General features: G+C 43.8%; 1 protein-coding gene across 3 annotated transcripts in view; it reads left to right on the top strand.

Annotated features, from left to right (window-relative positions):
- LOC126987108 (plexin-B-like) overlaps window positions 1-24,878 on the top strand; it is a 224,008-nt gene that overhangs the window by 123,823 nt on the left and 75,307 nt on the right. For all 3 annotated transcript variants that reach the window (XM_050843929.1, XM_050843982.1, XM_050843844.1), the window contains one exon: window positions 19,607-19,707. In XM_050843929.1, the coding sequence (XP_050699886.1) occupies window positions 19,607-19,707 (101 nt within the window). The remainder of the gene's footprint in view (window positions 1-19,606; window positions 19,708-24,878) is intronic.

The raw sequence follows: 24,878 nt of genomic DNA on the forward strand, positions 1-24,878 counted from the left end.
CTCACCCTCCCTCTTTTCGTCTCCCTTGCTATTTCACCCTTTAATTCCTCACCCTCTTACTCTTTCTTTTTTCTCTAACTTATCCAAACCTTTAATCACTCACCCTGTTTCTCACCCTCTCTCTCCATCCTTCCCTAACCATTCCTTCCTATCTCTAACTTCCTTAACCCTTCGTCTCTCACCCTGTTTCCTTATCAACCTTTTCTTCCTCACCCTATTCCTCTTTTTTCATCCTCGCTTTCCAGTTTCTCTCCCATATCCTATTCCTCTCCCTCTTTGACCATCCTTCCTTTTCGCATCCTATATCTCTCTTACGTTCACCAATCTTATTCCCCTTATCCTATCCTTCTCTTTCGTTCACCAACCTTCTACTTGTCAAATTCTCCTATTCTTTGCTTTCCAATTTTTCCATCCTCTACATATCTCCTCTTCTTCATTCTATCCCTCCTCCTCATCCTTTACCTCTCCCTCGCCAACCTTCTCATCCTATTCTCCCTTACCCACCCTCGGCATATCTCCATCCTTGCCTTCTCTCTCTCTACCTTACTCGTCTGCCCTCCCCCGTCCTCCCTCTCCCTAACTCGCCCGCCCTCTCCCTCCCTCGCCCGCTCTCTCCCTCCCTCGCCAGTTAGTCACGCCCTGCCTGACCCCGCGCCGCTGTGAGGGAGGAAGGGAGTGCAGGTTTGGGCAGGTCGTCGGGGGAAGGGTGAGGCAGGCCGCTGTCATGGGGAAACTCACTCACTCTCTCTCACTCCGACTCTCTCTCACTTTCTCACTTCCTTTGTTGACATCCACTTGGTTTCTCTCTCTCTCTCTCTCTCTCTCTCTCTCTCTCTCTCTCTCTCTCTCTCTCTCTCTCTCTCTTCTTCTTCTTCTTCTTCTTCTTCTTCTTCCTCTTCCTCTTATTCTTCCTCTTACTTCATTTCATCTTTTCCTCCTCTTACTTTTCCTTCTCTTACTTTTCCTTTTCCTTTTACTTTTACTTTTCCTCTTACTTTTCCTTCTCTTCTTAATTTTCCTTCTCCTTTTACTTTTCCTTCGCTTACTTTTCCTTCTCCTCTTACTTTTCCTTCTCTTCCTTTTCCTCTTCCTCTTACTTTTCCTTCTCCTCTTACTTTTCCTTCTCTTCCTTTTCCTTCTCCTCTTACTTTTCCTTCTCCTCTTCCTTTTCCTTCTCCTCTTACTTTTCCTTCCCCTCTTACTTTTCCTTCTCCACCTTCTTTTCCCTCTCCTTCGCTGCCAAACCTTAACACACATTTTTCATCCATCAATCTTTCATCCACCAAGTTTGAGCATTTACTTTCACTCACTCACCCACTCACCCACTCGCTCACTCGCTCTCAATCACTCGCTCACTCACTCGCTCTCAATCACTCGCTCGCTCTCTCCCACGTTCACTCAAAATAAACGAAAAAAAATATATATAAAAAACGGTTCCAGCCAGCAAAGTCGTGTACACACAGAGAGAGAGAGAGAGAGAGAGAGAGAGAGAGAGAGAGAAATTGTGTGTAGGTAATGCGGTGGAAAGAAGAAAGAGGGGAAAAAAAGACAAAATAGACGAAATTCATATTGTTTTGGAGGACCAGGAGGAAAATACGTAGAGCCAGTAGTAGTAGCAGAAGGAGGAGGAGGAGGAGGAGGGCATCCCGGCGCCTCGCTTCCCGGTGTTGTGTTTGTCTTGCGTCGACGTAGCTGAGACGCAGAGTAACACAAACAGCGAGGCGTCCTTCCCACAATCCGTCAGCGCGGGGAGGAGAAGGAGGAGGAGGAGGAGGAGGAGACCCAGGAAAAGCCCAAATGTTGAAGGAGAAGCAGAAATTGTATCATAGTTGTAGTAATAGTAGTAGCGGAACCATAACAGTAGTAGTAGTAGTAGTAGTAGTAGTAGTAGTAGTAGTAAAAGGAGGAGGAAGGTTTGGTATATAAAAGTAATTGGGAACCCCGTCGGCAAAGGAATGGGAGGTCTGACGAAGAGGAGAAGAAGGAAAATGAGGAAAAAAGGAAGAGTAGGAGGAGACGGAGAATGAAGAGGAGACGAAGGAAAAAGAAGTCAGGAAGGAGAGAAGGAGACGAAGAGGAAAAGGAGGAGAATAATGAGAGAAAAAAAAGACGAGTACGAGGAGGAGGAGGAGGAAAAGGAGGAGAAAGAAGTCTGCGTGGAGGAAGATGGGGAAGAAAACGAGGAAAAGAGAACGAGAACGTGCCTAATAAACGGAACAAACTACCTCCTCCTCCTCCTCCTCCTCCTCCTCCTCCTCCTCCTCTTCCTCTTCCTTGATGCCGCCGCCGCCTCGATTCTCCCGACATTCAAAGGATTCGGTGTTTAATAAAGGCGCAGGTAGTGGTGTGCGTGGGGCCTACTGATCTTACCTGTGTGTGTGTGTGTGTGTGTGTGTGTGTGTGTGTGTGTGTGTGTGTGTGCGTGAGGCTCTCCAAGATGCGCCAAACAGGGTAAACAGAAAAAAAAAGATATTCCAGTGTTTCTTAGGGCGTTTGTCTCTCGTGTTCCTGCTTTCTTTCTCCTTGTGTGTGTTTGTTTTGTTTTTTGTTTGTTTGTTTGTTTGCGTGTGTGTGTCTGTGTGTGTATGTGTGTGGGGGTGTGGGGGTGGGTGTAATTTCACGTGTGTGTGTGTTTGTTATATTATTCTCCACATCCACATACACACACACTGAAAAAAAAGTACACATGTTTTATTTAGGGATACACACAAACACAGGTGCACACATAAAAAACGCACACAAACTCTAAAAACGTACATATACTCTAAGCTAACCTAACCTAACCCAACCCAACCTAATCTAATCTAATCTAACCAGTCCTAAACTAACCTAACCCGACCTAACCTAAGAACGTAACCTGACCTATCCTAACCTAACTTGGCCTAACTTAACCTGATCTAACCTGACTTAACCTAACCAAACTAAACCTGACCTAAGCTAACCTAACAACCTAACCTAACCTCGTCTCACCTAACCTAATCGCTCTGTATGTGTGTGTGTGTGTGTGTGTGTGTGTGTGTGTGTGTGTGTGTGTGTGTGTGTGTGTGTGTGTGTGTGTCCTTAATAACCCTCACGCAGGTGTCGCAAGGGGCGGGGAGGCGCGAGGTAAACACACCACACGCCGAAAAATAATTATAATCGGATTAAGTGACATTCTACCCCTAACCCTCTCTTCCTCCCTTCCTCCCTTCCTCCTTCCCTCCTTACCTCCCCCTCTTTCCTCCCCTTCATCCCTCCTTACCTTCTTCCCTTCCCTTCTTCCCTCCCTCCCCTTTTTCCCACCCTCCTCACCTCCCCTTCTTCCACCTCTCTTCCCTCCGTTCCTCTTGCTTCCACTTTCCCTTCTTCCCATCCATCTTCCCTCCTTACCTCCCTACCATCCCTTCTTCCTTTCTCTTCTTCCCTCCTTCCCTCCCATTCTCCCCTCCTTACCTCCCCTTCTTCCCATCCTTCTTCCCTCCTTACCTCCCTACCATCCCTTCTTCCTCTCTCTTCTTCCCTCCTTCCCTCCCATTCTTCTCTCCTTACCTCCCCTTTTTACCTCTTTCCCTCCATACCTCCGGTTCTTCCCTCCTTCCCTTCTTCCAATCCTTCTTCCCTCCTTACCTCCCTACGATCCATTCTTTCTTTCTCTTCTTCCCTCCTTCCCTCCCATTCTTCCCTCCTTACCTCCCCTTCTTACCCCTTCCCTCCATACCTCTCTTTCTTCCCTCCTTCCCTCCTTACCTCCATCCTCCCCCCTTTCTGCCCTCACTTTCCCTCTGGAGGTGTCGGGTGACGTAAAAGGGGGCGGCGGGGGGGGGAGGGGGGGGGGGCGAGGCGCGGCTGAGTAGGGCTTAAGGGAATCTGGCCTGACACTATCTCGCCCTCTTATCTCCCTTTTTCTCCCTTTTTTTAAGCTCAATATTTGCTGTTTATTTTCCCTCCTTTCTCGGCGTGTGTGTGTGTGTGTGTGTTTTCTTTTCTTTGTTTTCTTGTAATTTTTCGTTTTTTTTTCCGAGTTTTCTTTCCCGTAATTCATCACAAACTATATTATTTTTTTCGGCGCTCCACGATTCTCCTTTTTTTGAATTTCAGCCCCGCTTCTGCATATGACTGACTGACTGCATGCATCTCTCTCTCTCTCTCTCTCTCTCTCTCTCTCTCTCTCTCTCTCTCTCTCTCTCTCTCTCTCTCTCTCTCTCTCTCTCTCTCTCGTGTTTACCTTCCACCTCTCCCTTTCTCTTCTCTCCCCTTTTCCTCGGTTCTTTGCCCTAATCCCATCAGACCCCAAAATCTTCCCACACCATCTTTCCCCTCTCCTCCTCCTCCTCCTCTTCCTGACGCCTTCCATCTTTGTCCTCACCTTTTAACCTCAAGTCTTTTTCTCTCTCTCTCTCTCTCTCTCTCTCTCTCTCTCTCTCTCTCTCTCTCTCTCTCTCTCTCTCTCTCTCTCTCTCTCTCTCTCTCTCTCTCTCTCTCTCTCTCTCTCTCTCTCCCCACAGGTTTTCCTTCTACATCTCTTAGTCCCGAATCCCTCCTTTTTTTTCTCTTTTCAAACCACGCTTTCACTAACACTCCTTCTCCTTCTCCTCCTCCTCCTCCTCCTCCTCCTCCCCTCAGTGGTGTTTTTAATCTCACTTCCCCAAGGGCTAAAGCGTTCGAAATTCCCCTTTAAGCCTCAGCTCCCCTCAGACCCGCGCCCCTTCATGCTCGGCGAAGATTTAACGCGACGCAAAATCAGTCTCGAGGTAACGTCTTGCTCTGAAATTACTTTTTATTAGAAACACGAGTACGAGGAGAGAGAGGGAAGGGAGGAGGTGGTGACGGTGGAAGAGGAGGGAAGGGATGGAGGAGAAATGGGAGGAGGTGGATGAGGAGAGGGGGAGCGGTCGGAGGAAAGGCAGGAGAAGGAGAGGGAAGAGGAGGGGGGAATCAGGGGGAAGGAGGAGGAGGAAGAGGAAGTGTGTGTTGCGTGTTGTACCTCTCCGCCCTTCACTCCTTGTCTACTAAACCTAAAACTGCGTCAGGAAAAGTAGAAGCAGAGTAAAAGAATTCGATGTTTTAGGATAGGTGGAAACAGAAATATAAGAGATAGATATACAATAATTATAATAGATAGAAATAAATAATAAGAGATGAAATAGACGAATACAATAGACAGCAGACAATAGAAAAAGCAATATAGACAATGCTGCACTTTTCCCTCCCTTATGATTTTCCTTTTTGCACAGACACTTGAGAGGCGTATAGGCAAAGATAGATATACAATAACTATAATAGATAGAAATAAATAATAATAGATGAAATAGACGAATACAATAGACAACAGACAATAGAAAAAGCAATATAGACAATGCTGCACTTTTCCCTCCCTTATGATTTTCCTCTTTGTAGACACTTGAAAGGCCTCTCCTCCCGAAACTGATTTCTCTTTTTGGCAACTCTACTCTATTTAGGAGCAGTAAGTAGCGGGCTTTTTTTTCTTCTTATTGTTTTCTTTTCTTTTTTACGCCCTTGTACTGTCTCATCTCCTGTAAAAAAAAAAAAAAATCCCTCCCTTATTTTGTACAGACATTTGAGAGGCGTCGGCAAAGGTTATTAAGATACTATACTGGCAAAACGATGAATACAAAAGCAAAAGAGACGTAAATTCCACTTCTCTGGCTTTGCATAATTACAGACGACACGGAGAAGATAATTAGACGTAAGGAAAATTAAACATAAGTAAGTAAAGGAAAAGTAATGTAGGAAACAGTTACACTAATTGAAAAAAGATAAGAGACACGTAAGCTGCTGTCGACTGGTACTGGATGATGATGATGATGATGGTGACGATGATGATGATGATGGTGATGATGATGATGGTGATGATGATGATGATAACGATGATGACTTAACGTTCTTCATTCTCACAAGTTAAAAATAATGATAATGGGCAAGTATTTTTTCTTCTTTTGATGATGCTGGTGATGATGATGATAATGAAGATGATGATGATGGTGGTGATGGTGATGATGATAATGGTGATGATGACGATGATGATGATGATAATGATAACGATGAAGATGATGATGATGGTGGTGATGATGACGATGATGATGGTGATAATGATAACGATGGTGATGATGATGAAAAACGAACAGAAGTGAACGGCGGTGAATGTATAAGAGAACGAAAGAACATGATCCTTGTGGAGGCGAGGACAAACAAATCCTGCCGCATGAAGTTACACACCTATTTTTTTTTTTTTTTTTTTTTTTTATCCTTTCTCAGTTTCGACGGGGGAGTTTACTTTTCCATTCGCAATCAAACTGACGCTACGAAAAATACACGCTAGAGGCTACTGGGTCACCGATCTCTCTCTCTCTCTCTCTCTCTCTCTCTCTCTCTCTCTCTCTCTCTCTCTCTCTCTCTCTCTCTCTCTCTTTTACTTCAACGTTCTTCATTCTAACATGTTAAAAATAATGATAATGGACTAGTGTTTTTTTGCCTTTGACCCAGTAGCAGCGACGGGCCAAGTTTGTGGCTTTACCATGTAGCAGCGACGAGCCAAATTTGTGCCATGATATAAGCCCCCTAAAATAGATGATATATAATCTGATCACAAATGCTTTAATATATATTATGAAATGGTTTGTGTGAGGGGTGATTTTTTCTCATTTTTCTCGCTTAGAGGGACCATTAAGAAACATGATCCCCGCTGCTACCGGGTTGAGTTAAATTTAGTCACTTAGTCATCCGAAAACAATAGTCTCGCTAACGTGGTGAGCATACACATCCGCGGTTCAGTGGTTAGCTTCCCTGACTACAAATCTGCGGGACTGGGTTTGAATCCCGGCGTGAAGTCCACACAGCTGTTCACCCTTCGTTTCGGGATGGTCAATAAATGGGTACTTGGGGAAACCTGGGGAAGGTAAACTGTGATAACCGGGATTTTACACTAGCCCTGTGTCGGGTCATGGGTACTTCTCTCCCACCACAGGCTTTGTCAAAGGGCCAACGGAACGGAGATGAGCACCGCCGCCACGCGCATCTACAACCTATTCTCACAACCTCACCATCACTTTAACGTGGATAGTAAAAAAAAAAAAAAATGGAGTCGTTCGTGGGTCCCGTTGCTATGTCAAAATTCGCGGCCGGACAGAAATACGAGAGCGTGAGTGAGTGAGTAAATACGAAGAAAAGAGAATAAAAAAAAGAGCTGATAAATGCGAGTCAAAAGCGAGACTAGATACGCTTTTAGCCGCAGACAAAGGGAGAGGAAGGGAGGAAAATCGTCACGGGATATAAAATGCACCACCTCGAAATCCTGAAAAATACTAAAAAAAGAAAAATACTAAAAAAAAGGAAAAAAATGGTGAATATACGAAAAAAATATAGGTCTCTCTTCTCTTCTCTTCTCTTCTCTCTCTCTCTCTCTCTCTCTCTCTCTCTCTCTCTCTCTCTCTCTCTCTCTCTCTCTCTCTCTCTCTCTCTCTCTCTCTCTCTCTCTCTCTCTCCCTTCAGCTCTGGGTGGGAGAGATGAAGTCGAGCGGCGAGCCTTAGAGGATTTCGTGACCTTTTGCATCCTACCTCCGCCTGATCCGCCTCTACTGCACCTGATCCACCCGTGTGCCTGTACCTGATCCACCTGTACCTTTACCTGCATGCCTTTTACCTTTATGCTTCTACCTGATCCACCTGTACCTTTACCTGCAAGCATTCTACCTGTATGCCTCTACCTAACCCACCTGTAATTTTACCTGCAAGCATTTTTACCTGTATGTTTCGACCTAATCCACCTGTACCTTTACCTGTATTCCTGTGTCTGATCCACCTATGTTTGTACTTAAATATAGTTGCCGTTCTACCTGTATGCTTGTTATTGGTCCACCTATCCTCTTGTTTGTCCCTGATTAGCCTGTACTTTTAATTTTGTGCCACCTAATCAACCTGTACCTGCTGATCCACCTTTACCTGTATGCCTGTGCCTCTAAATGTACACTGATCCGACTACCGATGCGTGTTTACCTGAACCTGAATATCCTAAACTGTAATCCAATCCACAAGTACTTACGTGACCTTTACCTCTATCCACTCCTGATCCACCGAGAGCGAAACCTCCACTATCTCCACTTTTTTTTATAGTAAAGGAAACAGTTCAAGCATTTCCCTTATCCATCTTATCCACTTGCGCTTGTACCTGATTTACCTGACGCACACCTGTGACTCCTTTACTTCCACCTCCACCCTTCTCCCATCTACCTCCCTTACCTGCGGCAGATGAAGATGTACACCTGACCTTGATTGCTTCTCTTGACCTTGTTGTGTACCTGGAATTGAGAAACTATTAGTACCCTTCTCTCTCTCTCTCTCTCTCTCTCTCTCTCTCTCTCAGAGAGAGAGAGAGAGAGAGAGAGAGAGAGAGAGAGAGAGAGAGAGAGAGAGAGAGAGAGAGAGAGAGAGAGAGAGAGAGGCAGACAGAAATCAAACAAACTAACAGGTTAAAACACATATAAAAAGCAGGGTAACAAGAAAACGGGTTGAAAAGGATAACTGGAATGGAAATATGAATACGAATAGAGGGGAAATGAGGGGAGAGGGATTAATTATTGAACATCAGACACCATAAACTGGGGCTTGTGGGGACGGGGGGAAGGGGGGAGAAGAGGGGAGAGGGGGGGGGGGGGAAACAGAGAGGAGACAAAAGGGGGACGAACAGTCAAAGGGGGAGGAGAGTAAGGGGAAACTAGAATGAGGGAAAAGGGATGGAGGGTGTAAGAGGAGAATTTAAGGGGGGAAAGAAGTCAAAGGGGAGAGAGGGGAGACTGCAAGAGGGAGAGAAGAGGAATAATGGGAGCGGAATAAAAACGAACGAAGAGGGGAGAGGTGAAAAGGGGGAAAAGGGCTCAGAATACGGGAGGAAAAGCCGGAGAAGGGGAAGGATGGGAAAGATGGGGATAAAGTGAAGGGAGGAGGAAAGGAAAGAGATGATAAAAGGAGGTAGAGAGGAGGAATTAAAAAAACCCTGAGTGAAGGAGTTTGAAAGAGGAAAATAATACGTAGGAATGTGAGGAGCAGAGAATAGTAAGGAGTGGATTTGAGAATAGTTAAGGGTGGATTTGAAAGTAGTAAAGGGTGGATTTGAGAATAGTTAAGGGTGGATTTGAGAATAGTAAAGAGTGGATTTGAGAATAGTAAAGGGAGAGAGAATAGAAAAGTAATGATCCGGAATAGTAAGGTTGAGGATAATGAAGGATCAGAGGATAGTAAAGTGTGGGTCTTTAGAACACAAAATGAGGATCTAAGAGTATTTAAGCGAGGATCGAAATAGTAAATAGTCCGAGCTTAGTAAACTGAATAAATGAAAAAAAATGAAGTAAATGGGAAGTGAAGGGGAGGTGATAATGGAGGAAGTAACAAAATAATGAGATAGAGGATATCATTACAAACTTAAGTGAAAGGAGGAATTTTGAGGGTTATGAGAAAGAGGAAACGGAGTGAAATCATAAGTGAGAAAATAATAATGAAGAAGAAAAAATAATGTATGTTAACGCACGAAAAGAATAAAGGACGAAAACTCGGATATCTCTTACATAATACGGAAAGACGGAACAGAAAAAAAAAAATAATAAAATAAAATATAGAAGAAAAAAAACTAAATGAAGATAGAAAATAAAAAGCAATAAAAAAATCCATAATCAAGTAAAAGAATACAAAAAACAACAACATTAGAAAGCAAAGGAATACGGAAAGACAAGACCAAAATATAAAGTAACACTGAGGGACGCGACAGAAAGCAAAAAACAAAAAATAAAAGAATACGAAAAGACAGAACAACAGAAAGCAAGACAAGAAGAAGACAGAACAAACTAAAGCCAAGGAATAGGAAAGGAAAATGAGCAAAGAAGTGAGTGAGTCTGTGATGAAACGTCATAAAAGGAGAATGAGGAAGACAGCTACGAGGCATTATTTTACGAGGAGGAGGAGGAGGAGGAGGAGGAAGAAGAAAAGGAGGAAAAAATGAAGCAAGCCAGACAGACACCATAAGAAGAAAACGGAGATACGGAGGAAGACAGGCAATGAAGGGAGAAGAAGAAAGACTAAAGATATATATAAAGACAAATGAATGGGAAAAAAACACACAAGGAGGAAGAAAAAAAGAGGAAAGAAAAACAACGAAGCAAGCCAGACACCAAAAGAAGAAAACGGAGATATGGAAGAAGATAGGCAAGGAAGAAAAGACTAGATATATATAAAGACAGATGAATGGGGAAAAAACACAAGGAAGAAAGAAGAAAAGACGGAGGAGAAAAAAAATAAAGAAAGCCAGACACCATAAGAAGAAAACGGAGATACGAAGGAAGACAAGCGAAGGAGGGAAGGAAAGAGACAAGAAGAAAGAGAGGAGATGAATATAACCGCAGATGAATAGGAAATAAAACACAAAGAACAGCTGATAAAGGGAGAAAGCAATATGACGCAACGCGGAAAACTGGATCAAGAGACGAACAAAAAACGGACAGTAAGTAAAAGGAAAAACCGGAGAGTAAGTAGAAGGAAAAAACGGACAGTAGGTAAGAGAAGAAAACAGACAGTAAATAGACGGAAAAAACGGACAGTAATTAAGAGGAAAAAAAACGGTAAGTAAGAGGGAAAAGCGGACAGTAAATAGAAGGAAAAAAATCGGTTTGTAAGTAGGAGAAAAAAACGGACAATAAATAGAAGGGAAAAAACGGACAGTAAGTTGGAGGGGAAAAAAAACGGACAGTAAGTAAAAGAAAAAAAAGGGAAAAGACAAAACTAATCAGACAAATGGGAAAGACCGACAGACAGTACGATCACCAATCACCGCAAGGAAAAGAGAGACGCGAGGAAAGAAGACAGATAGAGAGGGAGGGGAAAAAAAAGCCATCCCCCCAAAAAAGAATGAAAGAAAGACTCAGAAATTTCATCCATGCAGCCACCCAGCCAGTCAGCCAATCAGGAGGGAGAGAAGATTTAAGTACGAGCCAATCAAACGAGAGGTAACAAAACCGTCCCGGGTAGAGGATGAAAGGACTCATCACCGTCTGAGCCAATCACCGGAGAGTTTACCAATAGCTCGGCCAATCAGAGGAGAGAAGAGCGAAAACTGCAGCATTTTCGTCTAATCAAGAAAGTGACAAGATTCGCAGCCAATACAAAGCCTTGAGAGAGAGAGAGAGAGAGAGAGAGAGAGAGAGAGAGAGAGAGTGGATGAATAGAGACACAGGCAGACAGACAGACAAGAAAGGCAGATACATACATAAACAATCACACACACACACACACACACACACACACACACACACACACAACACACCTTAAAGGAGCTACACAGGCCTACCTCCTCACTCCTGCGTTCTTGTTCACTCCTTCCCTCCCTTCCCCCCCTCAAAACCACCCCCATACACAACTCCCCCCTCCTTTTCGGCCCCCCTTCCCCCCACAAACACCTCCCCCCTCTCCTCATCTCCCCCTTCCTTACACCCACACCACAAAGCCACACACACACACACACACACACACACACACACACACACAGAAAGATGAATGAAATAAAAGAAATGTCAAAAATCTTTCCTAATCAGCCGCGTCATGTTGTAGAAAGCCGCGACAGCCATTCTGATTGACTCGCTCTCTCTCTCTCCCACACGTAATAGGAATCCAATTAGGTCCAGATTTTTTTTTTTTTTAGTTGCGGCCTTCCGAGGGGGGAGGGGGGACGTAACGAGAGGGAGGGAAAAGATGGAGGAAGGGGAGAAGGTTGAAGAGAGGGAGAGGAAGGGAAAAAAAAGGGAGAGGCTCGGCGCTTCCTCTTAATTAAGTCTCCCTCTCGATCTTTCTCTCATACGTTTTTACTTACATATCAACTAACACCGTTCCCTCACTTTATCTCTTTCTCTCTATCTCTCTCCCCTCGTAAAATATTTTCTGTCTGGCTGTCTGGCTGTTTTACATTGTCTGTCTGTTTCTGTCTGTCTGTCTGTCTGTCTCTCTCTCTCTCTCTCTCTCTCTCTCTCTCTCTCTCTCTCTCTCTCCCTTAACGGCTGTAAGGGGACTTGGAGACTAATTTCATGAAGTGACAAAGAGACATTAGGCTAATTTTATGTAGTTTATCCCTTCCCTCTTCCCCTTCACTCGCTCTCCCCTTTGCATCCCCTTTTTATCCCTCTCTCTTCTTTCCCTCCCTTTCCTTTTCTGGCTCTTTCGTCCCTTCCTTCCTTCACCCTTTTCTCTTCTTTACGAGTCGTCTTTTCCTCGTCTTTCTCCTCTTCCTCGTTTTTTCCCTTTTCCCCCTTTTCATTTTCTCTCTTCCTTCCCCTTCCTTCTCTTTCCCCCCCTTTCTTCATTTACCTTATTCTCTTGTTCACTCCTTACCCTCTTCCCCTTTTCTCTCTCTCTCCCCTTTGCATTCCCATTTTTTTCCTCTCTCTTCCTTCCCCTTCTTTCTCTGCCTCCCTCATTTCTTCCTTCATTCACCCTTTCTACTTCATTTCTCACCTTCTTTCCCTCTTCCTTCCCCTTCACTCTCTCCCCCTTATTCCCTCTCTTTTTTCCCCTTCCTTCACTGCTTTCTTCGTCCCTTCCTTCCTTCACCTTCTTCTCCTCATTCGTCGCCTTCTTTCCCTCTTCTTTCACCTCTTCCTTCCCCTTCACTCTCTCCCCCTTATTCCCTCTCTTTTTTCCCCTTCCTTCACTGCCTTCTTCGTGTCTTCCTTCCTTCATCTTCTCTTCATTTGTCGCATTCGTCCCCTCGCCTATCTCCTTTTTTTTCTCTTATCTGCTTTTCAATTAACTCAACGCATCTTCACATCGTATAAGTTTTTCCATCTCAGATCCTCGTTTTTCTCCTTCATACTCTCTTTTTTTTAACTCTCCCTAGTACTGTTAATTTCCTCCATGTTACTCCTTTTCGTTTATTTTTACTATGTTACTCTCTTCTTATTTCTTTCCTTCTCTTCTAATTTATCAAACATTTCCTCCATTCACTTCTTCTTCCTCTCCTTTCTCCTATATGCTCTTTTTTATTCTTCTTTGTACTGTTAATTTCCTCCATGTTACTCCTTTTCGTTTATTTTTACTATGTTACTCTTCTTATTTCTTTCCTTCTCTTCTAATTTATCAAACATTTCCTCCATTCATTTCTTCTTCCTCTCCTTTCTCCTTCATACTTTTCTATATTCTTCTTCGTACTGTTCATTTCCTCCTTGTTACTCCTTTTCCTCCATTTTTACTTGCTCCATTTCCTCCTTCTCGAATTTCTTAAGCATTTCCAACATTAATTTCTTCCATTTCTCACATTTTTTACCTCCTCCATTTACTCTCCTCCCTCCCTCCCTCCTTCATCTCACTCCATTATACATCCCTCTCTCCCTCCTTCTCTCCCTCCATCTCCCTCCCTCCCTCCCTCCCCTATTTGTTTACTAAAATCCTAAAGTTTCCTCGTTGAAGGATACCATCAAAACATCCTTCCTGAGAGTCCTAAGTATCAAGGGAGCGTTTTTTAGGAGGAGGAGGAGGAGGAGGAGGAGGAGGAGGAAGGGTAGAAAAAAGTAAGAGGGTTCAAGAGCGCTGAACAAGAGAAGGAGAAGGAAGAAAAGAAGGAGGAGGAGGAGAAAGGAGAGGAGGAAGAAGAGGAGGTTGGTTGCTAAGGAATGATTGGAAAATGGAACGGAATGAGGAAAATTTAAGAGAAGAAAACGTAAAAAAAACAAGAGTAATGAAGAGGAAAGGGTACACGCACACACACACACACACACACACACACACACACACACACACACACACACACACACACACCATTAGTCTTGTACACGTTTCTTGGTGATTATCGCTTGACACGTTCATTAGCTACCTGCGCGGGACGTCATTAGGACACTGCCAGGTGAGGTAATAAGCGTACCTTTTAGAATGGCTCCGAAACTCTGCCGGAAAATCACTTAACGCTCTTATATTATACATTTCCTTTTCTTCTCCTCCCTTCTTCCTCTTATTTCCTCCTTTCCTCTCCCTTTTATCCATCTCTTCCCACTTTTTTCTCTTCTACCCTCTTTTTTTTAATGTCTCCAAAAGTTCACAGAAAAGAAAGGGAGGAACGAAGGAAAGAAGAGTAGGAGAAAAATAAAAAAAAAGGATAGGGATGATTGAGAGGGAGATGGGGAAATAACGAACGAAAGGGGACAGAAAGGAAGAAAGAAAAGAAGAAAGGGAAAGAAGATAATATTAAAGGAAGTATTCTCTTTGATGATAAATATATGAGGAAATGAGAGAAGGAAAAAGAGATTGACGTAAAGGTGGGTAACAGGAGAGAAGAGAAGGCAAAAAGAAGTGAGTGAAAGAAGGAAGAAGGAGAGGGAGGAGATAACAGGAACGAGACAGAGAGGAAAAAAAGGATAGAAGGAAGAGAAAGAGAGAAAGGAATGGCAAAATGGATAAGGCAATGAGAGAGAGAGAGAGAGAGAGAGAGAGAGAGAGAGAGAGAGAGAGAGAGAGAAGGGGGAAGCACCACCCAGAGACACTGACAGACCCGTATCTAATCACCCCTCACGCTCCCTTCTTCTCTCCCTTCCTCCTTCACTCCCTTCCTCCCCTTCCTTCCCTCTCCCTCCTCTGGCCCTTTCTTCTCACCCTCCTCCTCGCACCCTTTTCTTCTCACTCCCTTCTCTCCTCACTGCTCCCTCCTTTCTTCTCTCCCTTTTTCCTTCTCTTTCTTTAGGTCTTTCTTCTCTCCCTCGCTTCGTCTCTCTCTCTCTCTCTCTCTCCTATCCTCTTTTTCTCCCTCTCCCCTTCGTTTTTCTCCCTTCCCTTCTTCCTTTTGCCTTTTCTTCTCTGTTGCTCTTCATCTTTATCTCAATCCCTCCTTCTCTCATCTCCTTCTCTCCTCCCTTCTTCCTTTCATTTCCTCCTTCCCTCCCTTTTTTTCCGTCTCTCCCTTCTTTCATTCGCTTGTACCCTATTTTTCTCTCCCTCCCTCCTATTCTAGTTTCCTCCCCCTCTCCTTATTTTCTTCGCTCCCTTCTCTTCTCTATCTTTCCTTTCCCTCCCGTGTATTCGTTTCTTTATCTTTGCTCTCTTCTCTTTTTCTTGTTTGCTTTTGCTCAGTGCCAATTTCTCCTTTTTCTCTGTCTCCTCCTTTCTTCTCTTCCTTCTTCTTTCTTCCCTTCCACAGTACCTTTGTTCTTCATGGTTTTTGTTTTGATTTTCTTTCTTCTATCCTTCTTTCATTCTTCATCTCTGCTATTTATTATTTTTATTCCTCCTCGTTGCTTCATATCCCTATTTTTTTTGTCTTCCTTCTATTCCTTCTGTTCTTTCCCCATGTCTTCGTTTTCTTCTACAATTTCCGTCCTTTTCTATCTATCTCCCCACTTTCCTCTTCTTCCTTTTTGACTCTCTCTCTCTCTCTCTCTCTCTCTCTCTCTCTCTCTCCTATTCCTGAAATCTTGAGTTCATTGTAGATTATAGACTTGAATCTTACTATTTATGAGATCCTTCCCGTTTCTGACAACCTCTCTCTCTCTCTCTCTCTCTCTCTCTCTCTCTCTCTCTCTCTCTCTCTCTCTCTCATTTGCTTAACACCTTCCTCTTCATGCAATCTCCTTCAACTCTCATTAGTTCTCAGTTTCCCCTTGAGCAGCTCTTCCCAGTTCCTCTCACGCGAGTCATTGGATCCTGCGACGAGAAAGAGAGAGAGAGAGAGAGAGAGAGAGAGAGAGAGAGAGAGAGAGAGAGAGAGAGAGAGAGATGACCTGTGAGGCAGTTGAATGTACGTATTTGCTAGTTTGACATCATGCTCATTATCTCATTCTTAGTAGTAGTAGTAGTAGTAGTAGTAGTAGTAGTAGCCTTCAGAACATAAAAGTATATAGTAGTAGCAACATAATGATTAACAGTAGCAATAGTAGCAACAGAAACAAGTAGTAGTAGTAGTAGTAGTAGTAGTAGTAGTAGTAGTAGTAGTAGTAGGAAAGATGAAAGAAAAAAAATGGTAGGATGAAGAAAGGTACAGTAGAAGACAGGGAAAGAAAAAACGGAAGAGGAGACAGAGAAAAGAGGAATTAACACAGAGCAAAGGAAAGAAGAAGAGAAGAATGCGGAGATAAAGAAAGGGGAACAAGGGAGGCAGAGGAAAGAAGGAAGTAGTAGTAGTAGAATAGTAGAAGTAGTCGTAGAGGCAGGTGAGGAGGAGTGGTCGTACAGTGAATAAGAAGAGTATACAGTAAAGGCAATGAAGAGGAGTAGTCGTAGCAGAGGTCGTCGAGGCAGTCTATAGTGGTCGTAGGCGAGGTAGCAAGACTAACAATAGCAAGGGAGAAGTAGCTGTCCCCTCGTACCTTATTAGAACAAGGGCCGCCATTACCACGGGCGTGTTTGTCTGCCGGGAGAAAGGGAGAAAGAGAAAGGGAGATTATAAAACCCCTTTGTTGTCTTTGAAAAGGGGAAGCGACTACGAAATGTGTGACTGGAAAGGGAGAACTGAGGTGGAAGGGAACGGAAGAAAGGGAAAAGAAGGGTTAGGGGTCGTTAAAAGGGGAGATGGGGTAATGATGGGGCCAGGAAGGAAGGAAGGAGAAAAGAGAGTAGAAGAAAGGGAAAAAAGAGGGAGTTCAGGGAAAGAATGAATGAATGAAAGGGGCCAGGAAGGGCGGAAGGAAGTAAGGAAGGAAGGGAGCTAGGAAGGAAGAAAGGAGAAAATAAAGAGAGTAGGGGAATGGGAAATAAGGGTAGGGATGGAAGGACAGGAGCGAAGGAAAGGAGGTAGGAAGGAAGAAAGGAGAAAATAAAGAGAGTAGGGGAATGGGAAATAAGGGTAGGGATGGTTAGAGAGGGAGAGAGGGAAATAAAGAATGAAAGAGAAAAGGAAAAAAAGGAAGAAAGGAAGGAAGGTAGGAAGGACAGGAGCGAAGGAAAGGAGGTAGGAAGGAAGAAAGGAGAAAATAAAGAGAGTAGGGGAATGGAAAATAAGGGTAGGGATGGTTAGAGAGGGAGAGAGGGAAATAAAGAATGAAATAAAAAAGGAAAAAAGGAAGGAAGGAAGGTAGGAAGGTCAGGAACGAAGGAAAGGAGATAGAATGGAAGAAAGGACGGACAGGATGGATGAAAGGAAGGAAGGAAGAAAGAAAAGAAGGAAAACATAGAGGAAAAAAGGAAGGAAAGAAGAAAGAAAGGAAGGAAAAAAGGAAGGAAAGTAGAAAGGGAAATATGGAAAATAAAACTAGAGAGGGAAGGGAGTAAAAATAAAATATGAAAATAAAAACGGAGCAGACAGACGAAAAGAAATTCAAAAGTTAAAATAGAATGAAAAGATGGAGGGAAAAACGAGTCTGTAAAAAGGGCGAGAGAGAGAGAGAGAGAGAGAGAGAGAGAGAGAGAGAGAGAGAGAGAGAGAGAGAGAGAGAGAGAGAGAGAGATGAACTGCAATCATTTCATATTCCAAATCTTGATTCTTTCTCTAACGACAAAGAGAGAGAGAGAGAGAGAGAGAGAGAGAGAGAGAGAGAGAGAGAGAGAGAGAGAGAGAGAGAGAGAGAGAGAGAGAGAGAGAGAGAGAGAGAGAGAGAGAGACGCACACACCTGTAATATACTCCTCAGGTGTTATATATTTAAATGAAGGGACTTTCTGCACTTACTCCGGGCAGGTGGTTGACTTTCCGGCTTAATTGGCTCTCGCCTTGACAGCTGACAGGTGTGAGAGGAGGAGGAGGAGGAGGAGGAGGAGGAGGAGGAGGAGGAGGAGAAAAGGTGAAGCTGCTGATTGAATGAAGGGGAAGGAGGTGAGAGAAATAACAGAGAGACAGAATACTAGAAACGAGAGAAAATGTAAAGTCGAGAAATTGAGAGAAATGTAAAGCAAATGGAAGAAAAGAGAAGGAAAATCAGAGAGAGGTGACGGAACTGAAGAATGACAAAGGAAAGAAAGATGGAAAAGAGAAAAATAGAATGAAAGTATGAAAAGCAGAAAAGGAAATGAAGAAGCAAAAGATAGACACGAGGAAAGAAAAATCTAAAAAAGGAGAAAGAAGTGATAAATAAAACACAACGAGAGAAGGACAGACAGACAGACGGATAGAGAGACAGACAGACGAGTGAAAGGGAGGAAAAGGTACACTATTGCAGAGAAAACCATCATCAAATTAAAAAAAAGGAATACAAAATCAGAAATCGTTTGCCATCTTACAGTAAAAAAAATAAAAAAAAGATTAAAAGATGACACGATTAAGCCCACTGAAGTCATATAAAAGCAAACATCTAACTGGATCGTAAAGCAATTAGGGAAAAAGCCGAACAGAGAGTCATTAACACATCTACGTACAAGGAAAGGGAAGTGAATGAATATATGGATAAAAGCGAGAGGAAGGGAGAGAAGAGAACTGAGAGAGGGAGGGAGGGAGAGGATGAGAAGAGAGACAGCAAGAGAGAGAGAGGTAAAGAGGATTAGGGAGGCCAAGAGAGGTAGGGAGAGAGGCAAAAGCTTGATTAAGTGGACAATTAATCCGTGTTTGTTTGGGTAAGGGTGGACGGACGGGGAGGAGAGGACTGTTATGAGGGAGATGAAAGGGAGAGTGAGAGAGAGGGAGCGAAGAGGTGATGCAGAGGAATGTGTGTGAATGTGTGTGTGTGTGTGTGTGTGTGTGTGTGTGTGTGTGTGTGTGTGTGTGTGTGTGAAAGAGAGTGAGGGACAGAGAAACAGATATTCAGACAGGTATTCAGAGAGACAGACAGACGGAAAGACAGACAGAGTGAACATACGCCTGACAAGAACGATTAAATATGAAGACCCCGCCAGGTAAAAAAAAAAAAAAAAAAAAAAAACAGGACACGGAAAGGCCGTCCTAAAATAAAAAGAAAACCGAAGGGGAAAGAAAAATCGTGAACCAAACAAGAAATGGAAAAAAAATGACCGACACGCTACCCTACCATACACACACACACACACACACACACACACACACACACACACACACACACACACACACACACATTACCCTCCCCCACCCAAACCACAGCCTATTAAAGAATTAACAACAATAAAAAAAGACAAACGCAAATGGAAGAACTAAAATTTGAAGGGAATAAATATGGAGAAAGAAAAAAAACTGAGGAAAAAAAGAGAAAGTGGAGGGACAGGGACAAAAGGGTCTGCGGATAGGTAATCAAGGTGCGGACAGGTGTAATTAGAGGGCCTCAGGTAAGGAAGGAATTAGTGGTCGTGTTGCAGCCGATGATAAAGCCAAACCTGTTTATTTAGTGATTGCAATGCCTGTGTGATCCGGATGAGCCGATGTCGAGGAAAGGACGTGTGTGTGTGTGTGTGTGTGTGTGTGTGTGTGTGCGAGTGCGAGAGAGAGAGAGAGAGAGAGAGAGAGAGAGAGAGAGAGAGAGAGAGAGAGAGAGAGAGAGAGAGAGAGTAAATGTGACATACAAAACCCATACACACAAAAGAAATAGAGATAAACACATACGAGAGACAACAAGACAAATAAAATAATGAACTGAAAACTAGACGAAAACAGTATTACAAAAAGAAAACTATAAATAAACAAAAGAGTAAACAAAACCACCAACTCACTCCATTTCCTATCCCACACCACTAACCCTTCCCTCTTTTCTCCCTTCCCAGGCCTCGAAGGTTAAGGTGGAGAGCTGCTCGTCCTACACCAACTGCTCCTCCTGCCTAAGGGCGCGGGACCCCTACTGCGGCTGGTGCTCGCTGGAGAAGAGGTGAGTGGCCCAGGTGTGAAAGGGGAACAAGTGTGAAAGGGGAGCAGGTGTGAAAGGGGAACAGGTGTGAAAGGGGACAGGTGTGAAAGGGGACAGGTGTGAAAGGAGAACAGGTGTGAAAGGGGAACAGGTGTGAAAGGGGACAGATGTAAAAGGGGAACAGGTGTGAAAGGGGACAGGTGTGAAAGGAGAACAGGTGTGAAAGGGGAACAGGTGTGAAAGGGGAACAGGTGTGAAAGGGGAACAGGTGTGAAAGGGGACAGGTGTAAAAGGAAGCAGGTATATAGAGGACATGTGAAAATAGGGATAAAAAAGAGGGGGTGAAAAATGAGGTGAAAAATGGGGGTGAAATGGGAGGATGATGTGAAAAAGGGAGCACATGCGAAAAGGCTACAGGTGTGAAAAGGTGTAGACTGTATATTGTGATGATCTGCAATTGTAACAGCTCTTCTTTTTCATATTTTTGTTCGTCTTTGCTATCCTATTCCTTAGCTCTTCCGTGCCTGTTTCCTTTGGGTGTGTCTGGTGGTAGGGAGACGTGGGAAGCAGCAGGTCTTACTTAGGTGGAGGTCAGGCTGAGGTGACTGGGGTTAGGTGGTGCTGTGGTCGATGTGGTGAAGTAAAAGAATGGATCACAGTGGACCGGGAACTGTTTGGATGTGGTGGTGAAAGCTGAAGGTGTGAGATTGATTGACTGTGGTGTTAACAGCTGAATATATGGAACTTAATGAATGCTCTTAATAGGGAATGGTATGGAAATGATCGGAAACTTCAGTGCGAAAAATAATGAGGACTTGGAGGTGAGAATAGTGATGTGGAATGATGATGTATATGAACAGGTAAAGGTAAAGGCTCGGAGATGTTGAATGATGTGGAATTGAGTTGTTAGGATGTGGCGATGTGAAATAATAGTAAAACGAGGAGAGGTAAAGGTGTGTAAAGTGGATAAGTGTGGATAGGTAAAAGAGAGAAGAAAGAAAGTGAAGGGAACAATGATGGAGTTGAAAATAGAGGAGGTTAGAAAAGGAAAAAGGAAAAGAAATAAAGTGCATAAAAGTGTGTGGCATTGATCTCTCTCTCTCTCTCTCTCTCTCTCTCTCTCTTTTTTTCCGATCCTCTCTTTTCCTAGTAGCACACACACACACACACACACACACACACACACACACACACACACACACACATTAGGATGCAGGAAGGCCAGGCTGTGATCACATTTTATGAACGGAAGAAAGAGACGGGCTGATAAAATTACCTGGGAGAGAGAGAGAGAGAGAGAGAGAGAGAGAGAGAGAGAGAGAGAGAGAGAGAGAGAGAGAGAGAGAGAGAGAGAGAGAGAGAGAGAGAGAGAATTTTCCGTCTTTCTTCATTTTTCGTTTAAACCTTTGTATTTTACCTCTCTCTCTCTCTCTCAAGCGTAACATTATTCCTCTGATATCACTACACCTCTCCTCCCTTACCCCAATCTTCCTCCTCCTCCTCCTCCTCCTCCTCCTCCTCCTCGTCCTCAGCCTCCTCCTTTTACTTCTATATCACGACACGCCCCTTCATTTTCACCTCCACGCCCCCTTCCATAAAGCTTAATTCCCCTTGCACGCCGCCTTCGCCGCTCGTCCCGGTAAAATATTATCTGTAAATCGCCTTGCAGATCGGGATTTTTTGGTTAGAGTCTCGTCGAACTCTTTTTCCTGCGCTCACGTGTGGAACGGATGGTGGTGGGGTGGTTGGGGATGAGGGTGGGGGTGGTAGGGGGAAGGAGGTGGTAGTGGTGGTGAAGGAGGCAGGGGAAGAGGAGAGATGGGGTAGTGGGTGGGGGAAGGTCGTGGTGGTGGTGGGGACGGAGAGAGAGAGAGAGAGAGAGAGAGAGAGAGAGAGAGAGAGAGAGAGAGAGAGAGAGAGAGAGAGAGAGAGAGAGAGAGAGAGAGAGAGAGAGAGAGAGAGAGAGTGGTGGTGGTGGTGGAGACGGTGCGTGGTGAAGAATAGTGATATAGTGAAGATGGTGGTTCAAATGGTGGTGGTGATGGTGGTGATGTGGAGTATGTGGTTTGGTGATGAAAGTACCTATAATTATGGAAGAGGTGTAGTGATGATGATGGTGGAGATGGTAAACGAGGTGGTGGTGGTGGTGGTGGTGGTGAGGTATGTATGATAGTGATCTTGGTGGATATTGATGTGGAGTTCTGGTTTTTATGTGGTTGTTGGTAAGTGTGGAGTATAGTGGAGGATGGTGGAGGCGGTGGACAGTTGTGGTGGGCTTAGGCGACATGTGGAGTGATTGATGGTGTATAATACTCCACTTTGATCCTTTGTGGTATTGTGGAGTGACGTGGTTGTTACGAGTGGAGCGAGAGAAGTGAAATGATGTAGAAAAAAAGATAAAGAAAATAAAAGAAATACGAAAATAAAGTGGAGAGAGAAACTGAGCAATGATGATGAAGATAACGAGGAAGAGAAGCAAAAATAGACCACGAGAATAAAGATGAAGAAAACAAAAGGAAAGAAAAATAGCAGAACAGAATTAAAGACAAAACTAAGAAGAAAAGAAGGAAAGAATAAAAGAAAAACAAAAATAACTAAAAGACTAAGAAGATAAAATAATATACCAAAATGAGAAAGAAGGAGAGGAAAGAAAAATAGAGATAATAAATAAAGATAAAAAGGAAAAATGAGGATAATGATGATGATAACAATGACAATGATGACGATGATGATGAAGAGGAAGGAGAAGAAGAGAAAGAAGAGGAAAACAAAATAAAAAAAGAAAATAACGAACAAGAAACATAAAAGCTGCGATAACAACAAAGAGAGAGAGAGAGAGAGAGAGAGAGAGAGAGAGAGAGAGAGAGAGAGAGAGAGAGAGAGAGAGAGAGAGAGACAAAGAAGAGTCGCTCACACACACACGAACATCAAAATCCCACACACTTTGCACACCTCTTCCAATTTTCCTCCTCCTCCTCCTCCTCCTCCTCCTCCTCCTCCTCCTCGTCATTATGCACAACGGGAGGCATGATCGTCGCTTTCTTTCGCTCAAGAACATAGAAAGAACGAAGTAATTTTAGCAGACTTCGCTCGGCGTCCAGGACCAGAAGACACATCAAGAGGCGAATTTTACTTTCCCTTCCTCTCTACCTCTTTTTCTCTCCCTCCCTCATCTCCTTTTTCATTTCCACCCATTTTCATTTTCTCTGTCTCTTTCTACCTCCTTCTCTCCCTCCCTCATTCTCTCTCCCTCATCTCCTTTCCTTTCTCCCTCATTTTCCTTCTCTCCCTCATACATCCTTCTCTCCTTCCCCCTTTCCACCCATTTTCCATTTCTCTCTCTCTCTCTTCATACCTCCTTCCCTCCCTCCCTCATCTTCTCCCTTCCTCATAAATCTTCCTTACCATATTTTTTTTACCTTCTCTTCCTTCCCTCCCTCCCTCATCTCCTTCCCTCCTCCCTCCATTTTGCTTCTCTCCTTACTCACACCTCCTTCCCTCCCTCATTTCATTTCCCTTCCATTTATTTTCCCTCACACCATATTTTCCTCTCTCTCATTTTCTCTCTTCCTCATCTCTTTTCCTTTGCACTTATTTTCCTTTTCTCATCCCTTATACCCCATTCCTTCATCTTCTCCCTTCCTCCTTTCCTAATCTTTGTTTCTCTCCATATTTTTCTTCCCTCCCTTCCTCTCATTTTTTTCCCTCTCTACCCATTTCCCCTATCTCTTTCTCCCTTTCCTCATACCTCTCTTCCTCCTCCCTTCATCTTTTCCCTTTAATACTCTTTACGTCATCTTTTTTTATCACCTTCCTTCCCTTCCTCCGGCATTCCTTTTTCTTACCTCATCATTTTCCCATAATTCCTTTCCTCTTCTCTTCCCTCCCTATTTCCCTTCCGCCTACCTCTTCTCCTTTTCTTAGCGCTTATTTTCCTTCATCTTTCTTTTTTTTCTTTCCTCCTTACCTCCTGCTCTAATTCCCTCCCTACCTCCCTCTTTCCTTTTCCCCTTTCCCCCTTTCCTCCTTCTATTTGCCCTTTCTCTTTTTCCTCCTTCCCTAACGTTTCACCTCCTTTTCCCCTTTCTTCTTCTTTCCCTCTATTCTTTCTTCTCTCCTTTTCTTTCGCCTTTTTTTTAATTTTTTTTTGCACTGCGTCAGAGAGAGAGAGAGAGAGAGAGAGAGAGAGAGAGAGAGAGAGAGAGAGAGAGAGAGAGAGAGAGAGAGAGAGAGAGAGAGAGAGAGAGAGAGAGAGAGAGAGATCCTTCAACGTACATAACCAACCCAACATCCACTCCACCCCCTTCCACAATCCTTTCAACCCCTCCACACACCCTCCGTACCTTTCTCCACTTCCTCCACAAACTCTTTTCTCTCCTCAAACCCCCTCCAAGACCCTTCCAACCCCTCCACAACCCCTTCTTTAACCCTTTCTACGACCCCTCTTCGACCCCCCCCCCAGTCCCCCTCCAACCCCTCCACAACCTCTCCTTTGACGGTGGTCATCTGGGTTGCTTTATTATCTGGGGTGGAGGAGAAGGTGGAGGAGGTGGAGGGGTGGAGGGACAATCATTTCTGCAGGACAATAGGAGTCAGTCTCTCTCTCTCTCTCTTCCACTTTATTTTGTGTATCTCCTTCCATTTTTCTCAATTTTCTTATTCTTTCTCCATTTCAAGCTGCCTATGTTCTCTCTCTCTCTCTCTCTCTCTCAATACTCTTTTTTTTCTACCTAAACCTCCTCCTTTGTTACCCCTTCTCCCCTTCTTCTTCTTCCACTTTCCTCCCCATTTCCCTTCTTCCTTATTTCTTCTCTTCTCTTCTTCGTCCTCCATGCAGCCCCGTCCACTGATCCTCCGAGTCCTCCATTTATTACTTATTATTCCATTCATGCATTTATTCATTTTCTGTTATTTACTTATTCCAATATGCAATTTCCCTCGGCGATATTTCCCTTCACCTCAGTGCTTTGGGAGGACGAGAAGGAAGGAAGGAAGGAAGGATTGATGAAAGGAAAGAAGGAAGGAAGGATGGAAGGAAGGAGGGAAGTAGGGAAGGAAGGAAAACAGGATAAAAGGAAGAAAGAAAAGAATGAATGAATGATTGACAAAGGGAAGGAAATAAAAGGAAAGAAAAAAGGGAAAAAGAAAGAACGTACGAATGAATGAAGGAAGGAAGGAATGAAGGAAGGATG

Source organism: Eriocheir sinensis, chromosome 1 (genome assembly GCF_024679095.1).
Source record: "Eriocheir sinensis breed Jianghai 21 chromosome 1, ASM2467909v1, whole genome shotgun sequence".
Classification (NCBI taxonomy): domain Eukaryota; kingdom Metazoa; phylum Arthropoda; class Malacostraca; order Decapoda; family Varunidae; genus Eriocheir; species Eriocheir sinensis.